The 8,878-nt window shown below is 48.9% G+C and overlaps 1 protein-coding gene across 1 annotated transcript; it reads left to right on the top strand.

The window, feature by feature from the left end:
- Positions 1 to 2,634: 2,634 nt before the first annotated feature.
- Positions 2,635 to 8,870, top strand: LOC122132678 (nuclear receptor-interacting protein 1-like). The gene is given in 2 exon segments (XM_042707296.1): positions 2,635 to 6,122; positions 6,125 to 8,870. Coding segments are annotated over 2 exon segments (3,501 nt in total). The 5' UTR covers positions 2,635 to 4,598; the 3' UTR covers positions 8,102 to 8,870.
- The last annotated feature ends 8 nt before the right edge of the window (positions 8,871 to 8,878 follow it).

Raw genomic sequence — 8,878 nt, forward strand, 5'->3', positions numbered from 1 at the left:
AAACATCAGTATATGTAGGTCAGAGTGGTCCTTCTCTCCTCTTTCCTTGTGTCGTTCATAAGAAGGCCCTCACAGATCTGTTTACCTCATGCAGTATGGCAGGCATCTCCGTGACGTGATGTGATGTGATGGGATGGACCACAGAGTGCTATCAACGGATATCACAGACAAACAGTTCCTGTACTATTTCCCATGCCCACTTAAATCTCCCCTCAGGGCAAGACATTTCCCCATCTAGGCAAGAAACACAAATATTTATTCTGCCTTCCTAACTGTCGGAGCTTGCCAAATTTCTCACCCATGGCAAGCTGTAGTGGATTGTGTACACGGCTTCTTCTGGTGACACTGGGGGGGGTTTATTTTCTATCCATTCCCCCGTTTTGCCCAGATGGATGGGAGAAAATGGCCGCACATATGTGGAGTACAGTAAAGAGCAGTAAAGAGCTGCGGTTCCTGACATTTATTCCACAGGCACTGGTGTTAAATCTGTCCGAGGGGTAAATAACCTCTCTGTCTTTAATATTTAGGTTCCAGTGAATAGAGCCTCCTCACGACTGACCTATGGGGGAGGGGAGTCCTTTTCAAAGGACCAGGAGACATCTTTAGGTTGTGTGTATGTAGGTCAAGCTCAGGCCTTTCTTCTCTCCCTCCCCCCACCCCCCCAACCCAAACCAACTTGCTCAAGTCTGGCTTTGTAATGGGTGAAGCCACAGTGAGGGGCGTGCTCCAGCCGTGAACATCGATGCGTGATGCCCGTCATGCTCCTTTGGAAGTAGGTCACAGTGACCTAGTTTGAGTGGTGCGTGGCCCTGATTGACTGAGTCACTGAAGGCTATCTCAGGAATGTGCTTGTTGCAGTTACACAAGTGATTTTGTGCCTCTGTCGACCAAGGCAGTCTTATTGTTGGCCGTATCAAGGCAGCTGTGTCTGTCTTTCCTCAGTCCTTGCTGGGCATCTGTCTCCTTCGTAAATACAATCTAACCTTGAGACATCTTTAATACCCAGGCCACATATGCTAAGCAAGAGTTGTCAGGTGTTAGATGTGATCCACACCAACAAGGGCAGGTTTGTCACTTTTTATTAGAACCTAATGCCTTGTATGGGCGCCAGCTGTTGCATCAACCAGAGAGACTCAGCAGTGAGCAAGAGTGACCTTGACTTGAAACAGGGGATCTTGCAGGTTTTTTTTTTGCCTCATCATGCATTTTAAATAGCACAAATGGATTACAATTTCCGGATGAGGGGATTTCATTTATTATCTGGTACTTTTTTGGGGCTCAATTCATCTTAGCACCTCTGGTTTAAGAAATGGGACATTCAAATCAGATAATATCGAAACCTTTTTTACCATTTTGTTTAATCAAGTCACCCATCGGACAAAAAAAACATTCTTGAAGTTCTCATTTGGAGATGACTGCTGTCGAGCACTTATCCTATTGGCATACAGTAGTGATGTCATCAACATGAACAGAAGAGTAAGCACGGGCTCCTATCGAACTGATGTTGTGGAAAGGGAGATCCTAATTGCAGCCGACTGCTAAAATATAAATAAAATAGATTTAATGGTCAAATGTAAACTATCTACCCCAGTTGATTGGCCAAGAAATTGAGAGTGAATGAGGGTGGTTTTGATACTCAATAATGACTGCACAGTGAACATAAATAGAATGACCAACACAGTTTAGTGTGTATTTAAAACCTCATAATCCCATTTCAACTGGCTAGGACACAAGATGATCTCACGTAACTCTAAAAAGGCGACGGCAACAGAGGGATGCTCTGATTGGACTGCCTCAGTCAGGCCTTTAGCTGTGGGCAGGTTTGTTTTGGGATTTGTTTAGCTCTTTCGTTAAAAGGAATGGGGTTGGCTCCGAGTACCTCTTTGTCATGCAGGGGTAGCAGCTTGACAAGGCCTCACGGTCCCCCATCCACTCCCATGCACTCCATCCATGCTCTGCAAGTTAAGGTGCCAATTAGTGGCAGAGCCCACCCAAGGGGCCGCTCTGAAGATGGGCTGTACGTAGTGTCAGAGTTGGCCTAGTTTGGCACAGGGACCCACAGGCTTAATATTCCACCTTAACAGATCACTCTTGGTTTTCTGGTGAAGTCTCCCAAGCCTTTAATTACTGGGCCGAAATGCTGTAATTTAACTCCCTTGTGAGTGGTTTTCGTTCCTTACTTCTGTGCCTTGTGGGTTAATTGTCAGGGTCAGTGGTAAAGGCGAAGAATCAGTGCGATGATGGTTCAAATGGCTGTCATCAGCAGGGAAAGGTATTCCTATGTGTGAAGTGAAATCAAGCGCCATAGTCCTCTTCCTAATTTCAGCTCAGATCAGGCCTCTTCTCCTACTGCAGTCACTACTGACTGCCTCCATTTGACTTCAGGCCAGATTCTGGATTCTGTGCCACGATCATCTACATCTACAACAACCGTTGTTCCAGTTTGAAAATGTAGAGTGGAAACTGCTGTAAAATACTAAAACACTTTTAGGGCAGAATGCCACCACACAGACCACACACACACACACACACACACACACAGACATAGATACACACACACACACAGACATAGATACACACACACACACAGACATAGATACACACACACACACACACAGAGTACAATGATGGTGTTGCGTGTGGGCTCTTTAGGTGATCGCTGCAGCTGGTTGTGAGCTGGTTGTGGGTTAGCAGGGATGAAGAGGAGGGAGGAGGGGAGGCGGCAGGCAGGCAGGCGCTGACACAGCTCTGGTTGTGGTGGTGGTGGGGGGGGACCGCAGAGGAGGGAATGGGAGCATGAGGGGGCGTGACCTCAAACACACTGATCTGCTTCCTCTCCATAAACTGCCACACACATGCACACATGCACGCACACATACATATGCACACATGCACGCGCACATACATACACACACACAGCACACACACAACACAGAGCTATTGCATGTGCTCTGGCCAGAAAGGGCTTGGGCTGTGACTCCAACCTCACCCAACATAAATGCTATTCTAAGTGGCCCTCATACACAAGTGTCTCCTCTTGCTATGGTTCCATGGTTTTCTTTCTTCTAATAACTCTGAAAACATTGAAAAAACTTGGAGCTTGTCCAGTCATGTTTGGTTCAGTGAGTTGGACATTGTTCTTGGCCCATATGTGTGTTCTGCTCTAGAAGTGCATAAAGAGCAGTAGCCTCACTCTTGGCATTCAAATGGGTTATCTTGGCAGCAGTTCTGTCAAGACATCTTGTCTTTGCAGGGATTGCTCCGTCTTCGTTGTTTTACTTAATACCTGTCCAATCAATCAAGTCTCTCTTTGTCTTTCACTATTATGTATATTGAAGCCATAATGAGCCTCTTTGGGGACTAAGTCCTTTACCTAATTGGCAGTGGCCACAGTAAGCAGTGGGCTAATTGTAGGTTACTTGCTCCTTTTTCCGTGACCTTGTTTGCCCTAACCAGAGTCCTGGGTAGACCTGGGTCTCATGCGTGTGGCAGCTGGGGGAGGAAAGGGCAAGTGAGAGTGTGTGAGTGAGTGCAGTGACAGTGTGCACGTAAGTGCGTGCGCAGGACTAATCCTTGGCCAAGATCTTTCGCATGAGAGGGAAAACGAGCTCTTGGAAGACACAGTGCATGCATGCTAGAACAGACCCACATTTAATGTGCTGCATAGGGCCAGATCCAGACTGCCTGCCTGCCTGCCTGCCTGCCTGCCCTCATTCACACATACCCTCAAGAGTAGTGAGTGGGAAGGGCAGTGCATTCTCTCTTACATTTTTTTCCACTTTCTCAGTGGGAGGAAAACCTGTTGGTAAATCTGCTTTGCTGAAAAATCTTGCTGTATTGTATTGTATTATTTATGTCTGTGGTTTATTTCTTTCTATATCAATTTCAGTAATTTGTTTTATGGTGAAAAAAGTTTGAGACGGGCTCAGAGAGCAAGCATTATTAGCATTTGTGGGTACCCAATTTATTTTGTCATCAAATTAAATTCATCCAATTGCAAGGGAGAAAACCATGCCTTGCAATAAACTGAAATAATGCAATAATTGCAGGAATGTTTGGCAGTTTAATGCCTTGGATGAGAAATGCTGCCTTGTCATTCCCCAGGGTTTTTCATGCTCAATTGTTTTGTATTTCATTGTAGGTTCTTCTGTGGGTGAGCCCGTGGTCAGAAGGTTAGGCTGTGGACGAGTATCCTCGCAGGCATCCATCCTCCAAGCCTTGGGGCAGACTGAGCGCACGGCGGCGGCTGCCATGGAGTTCCCCGGGGGAGGCTCCGACACGCCCCGGTTCAATCCTCTCAAACCCACATGAACGTCCCTCTTCAGTGGACACACACAGCCATGACGCACACACGCTCGTCTGGTTAATCTGGGAAGACATCTGATGCATGCATGCTCCCTTTGTTCCTCTTCAAGACTGGATGAAAAGACATCTCCATCATAATATTTTGTATCTTTTGTAACTTTTTAAGATCACTGATTCTTATCTTAAAAAGAGGACGAAGAAGAGGGGAAGCCTTTTTTTTCTTTTTTTTTTTTTTTTTAAATGTAATTGATCTGTCGTGGTGGCGAACCGTATACGAGCCTATAGTGTTGAACATGACTCATGGGGAGGAACCTGGCCCTGAAACGCACCAAGATTCTGCTGTTCTGACTTATCTTGAAGGCCTCCTAATGCATCGGGTCACCGGAGGGCAGGGTGCCACAGCTACACAGAGATGCCAGGCAGGGCAGGGCAACCAGGAGCAAGGCAACAGCAAAGCCTCTACACCGAGCCAAGGGCAGCCTAACCATGCCCCTCCACCTCCACCGCCACAAGGCCCAGACCCGGAGAGGATGGCACCCCACAGCGGGCTCACGCAGCACCTCAAGAAGGCCCGGCTGCTGAGGTCTGAGGCCTGGACGGAGCACGAGAGCAGAAAGAGGCCGACGCCACCTGCAGAGTTGAATGGCCAGAGACCCGGAGACCCCGAGGAGCACGCCGCTGCCCTTAACGGCTCTTCTAAGTGCAAAGGCGAGAGTACCCTGCTTGCTTCCCTGCTGCAGTCCTTCAGCTCAAGACTCCAGAACGTGGCGCTGTCACAGCAGCTTGTTCAAAGCCTGAAGCATCACCAGGAGCAGCAGCAGCAGCAGCAGGACGGCAGCAGCCATATCAACAAGAGCCAACAGGAGGGCGAGAAAGAAGCTGGACCATGCCGAGAATCCGCCACCAATCGCCTCAAAGGTTTGATAAAGAAGAGCAAAGCCCAGAACCAGAGCAACAGTGTGCCTTACCAGCGCCGACGCACCAGCCAAGAGAGGCAAAGTGAGTCTCCAAAAGGATTGCAGAAGAACGGCCAGTCCTCCTCCACTGAGTCGCTGTCCTGTGCCCAGCGGCTGAAAGCGGTGGCTAACCTGGTGAACATCAGGTCCAGTCCCGCCCCGTCCCCCCGCCCCAGCGTGGCATGCAGTCAGCTGGCTCTCCTCCTGTCCAGTGAGGCTCACTTGCAGCAGTACTCTCGTGAGCAGGCCCTCAAAGCACAGCTCGCCGGGCGCTCCGCGAGCGAAAGGCTGGCAGCCATGGCCACACAAACGCAGGACACAAAACCCATGACCACATCAGACACTCTAAGCTCCTTACATGCCAAAAACGGATCTGCCCCCCAAATGGCATTAGCCTCCAGCAGGCAGAGTCTGAGCGGGACTCCCCCAGGGCACGGCAGGACAGGGAGCTCCCCTCGTCCGCTGCTTCCTTTCCGAGAGCGGCGGCCCTTTGAGAGGCCTTTTGCCAGCAGGCCATCTCAAAATTGCAGCAGTTTACTCTTACAGCTGTTGAACAACCACAACACGCAGCATCAGCTCAACAGTCAGGGCCACCTGCGCGGTGACTTCAGCAGCACATCTACCCGAGGCTCGCCTGTGCTCTCCGACGGGGGCCACTCCACCCCTGACAGCAGCTTCCCCAAAGACAGTAGTGATGCAGAGAGCTGTAGCTCCAGCTGCTCCCCAATAGATCTCTCTCTGAAGAGCAGGAGGGTCAGTGCCCCACCTCCCATCTCCTCCCCTTCCTCTTCCTCCTCCACCTCCTCCTCTCCGGCTTTAGACAGAATTACAGAATCTCTGATAAACAAGTGGAAGCCCGACCCCCTCTGCCCTCGACGGTTCGCAGCAAGGAGAGGGAGCTTGAAAGCAACCCTGAAATGAAGCCCCATCACAAGGTTACACTTTTGCAGTTGCTGCTAGATCATAAAAATAACGAGAATGTAAACAAAAGTCTGGATAATCCAGATTTGCACCCAGTCATAATCCCCAAGGTTAGTGGGGCGCCTGTGGCTAGACAGACTGTAGTTAATAGGTGTGAGGAAATAAGGACTCTCAGCCCTCAATGTGGACTTGTTAGCAAAAGCCCCCTGATCTTACCCGCTTTGTCATATGGCAAAGACACCAGCAGTGCATCCTCTCCTTACAGTTTATACGACTCTTCTCATTCACAGTCCATTCCCTTAGATCTGTGTAAAAACAAATCCTTCCCAAGTGAGCCAAGCGCCACAGAGCCCGCTTTCAGTGCCAGTAAATTACTGCAGAATTTAGCCCAGTCTGGGAAAGCATGTGTGAGCTCACCCCCGCCACTCAAGACCTCCATGCCCTCTGTCCAGAGGCCCCCCCCTCAGGAAATGAAGCTTGATCATAGTGTGACTTTACTGGAAAAACTCACAGCTCCAGTTCAGCAGAGCCCCTCACCTAGATCAGAAGGGACCTACGTGATACCCTCACGACGGCCAGAGTCCTCGCAGTCTGCTTCTGAAATTGAGAACCTTCTGGAAAGACGTACTGTACTACAGCTTCTTCTGGGAAATGGCACCAGCAGCAAAGACAAAGTGGGAGGCAAGAGGAAAAGAGAGGCAGTACGGGGCAACTGCCAAGACAGGCAGTCCAGCCACTGTGAGAGTCTGGGTTCAGTACGGGGCAACTGCCAAGACAGGCAGTCCAGCCACTGTGAGAGCCTGGGAGCCTCCAGAAGCCCTGTAAAAGATGTTCGAGTGAAGACAGAGCCCAGAGGGGAGCATCACGGGACTGACCATGACAGGGAGGTCAAACAGAGCCAGACTATGATGTCAGACTCCAGCAGAAGCAGTCCTCTCAGTGTTCCCTATGTGAGAGTCATTAAGCAGGAACCCATGTCCCCAGAGACCGTCCCTAGAGATGGCCTCCTCAGCCATCTCCTAAAGCAGCCCAGGGCTGTCCTCTTCAGCACCCCAGACAACTCTCAGAAGGTCTCCGTCAAGGAGGAACAGCAGGAGCACCCAGGGCCAACCATCCCTAAGAAGCGGAAATATTCCATGGAGCCAAAAGCACACCCCACAGGGAGTGAGACTTGTGTGAGTCCTGACAACCTTGACACTCAGATGGTCAACAACAATGGCGGCAGTGGCGCCTGCTCTGCCTCTGGGTTGCCTGGCAGTCCAGAGGTCAAAGGTCCTCGAAGCCCTCCCGTAGCAGACAGCCCACCGGTGAAGTGCCCTGTCAGTGAGTCTCCTCCAAGTGACAGCCGTGGCTTTAATGTGCTGAAGCAACTCCTGCTCTCTAACAACTGTCTGAGGGAGCGCTCTCAGCCGGGAGGCCCCACAGGCTCTCCCAAGCACAGCTACGTGCTCAACGGCAGCAGGGTCCCTCAGCCTTCTGGACACAGTGCTGAAGCTGCTGGCCAGAGCCGTAGTCCTGTCCCACTGCATGGTCCAGCTGACCCAAGGTCACTAAATGCTGGGTTTATGAGCCATAGTGCTCCTGGATCACCTTGGGGCATTCAGGGGACACCACAGTCTCCAAAACCAAAACCTGCCCCTACTGGTGGGGACGAGGATCCCTCCCAACCAGACTCACCTCGACTGATGAGGTCCAACCCCATTTTATACTACATGCTCCAGAAGGGCAACGCAGACTTGTTGAAGGAGCGTGAACGGAGTCGGACAGCATGTCAGGTGCAATTGAAGGTAAAAGAGGAACAATCTGCTGATATGAAGGACTTTGAGCACACCCTGAACCCAAGACACACGGGAGAGGATCAGAGTGAGACTCAAAGTGAGACTCCGATGCTCAACGGCTCATTGAAGAAATGCCAGTGATCGAATCAACAGTCATGTCAATCTGTGGATGTATATTGACTAGACAAGACATTTCTTTGTGTCTGTTTGGCTTTCCTCCCCTTTTTAATCTAATTATTTCTAATACAGGAAACAATTCCCAGACAATAGCAAAACATTGCTTTTGCTTTGCTTGTTGTTTACATGTATAATTTAAAAGTGTTTCACAGAAGAAACAACCATCTCCATTCATCTATGACTGAGCTCCATCCACTTGATGATCTCTTGGTTTTGTTCTTGTGTTATATATACATACTCAAAGCTGATTGGAGCATTTTAAGCTATGTTACACTTTTTTTCTTTTTTTTACTTGCAGAATACATTTAATATTATCCCTTTCTGTGGGAAGTGCAACCAAACAATACTTTTAAATATTTGACAATGTTTCACTAAAACTGATACAAAAAAAAAAAAATTGTTTATATTTGTGAGACTGTGTCTCATTCTCAGAAACTAGCATTTTTTTATTTCAAAGAATGACCATTTGAAATCTGCAGCTGAGGTTTGTAATATTACAGATGCCCTCTTACTGAGCCAAATGGGAATCGAATATCAGTTTCATTTAGTCAGGGATGGTGCAATGCTGATGGGTAAGTGTTCTAATGCTGTGACATATTGTTTCCACATTTCATGGTACGTGATGTGGGCTGAGTACACTTTGTATTTTTTTTCTTAAGCCTCTTTAATTTATTCATTTAGTCAACTGTTTGGTGAACTGCTTGATGTAAGTTGTTGTAGCATTTGAACTGTGCCAACATG

The sequence above is a fragment of the Clupea harengus genome, unplaced genomic scaffold (assembly GCF_900700415.2).
Source record: "Clupea harengus unplaced genomic scaffold, Ch_v2.0.2, whole genome shotgun sequence".
NCBI classification, from domain to species: Eukaryota; Metazoa; Chordata; class Actinopteri; order Clupeiformes; family Clupeidae; genus Clupea; species Clupea harengus.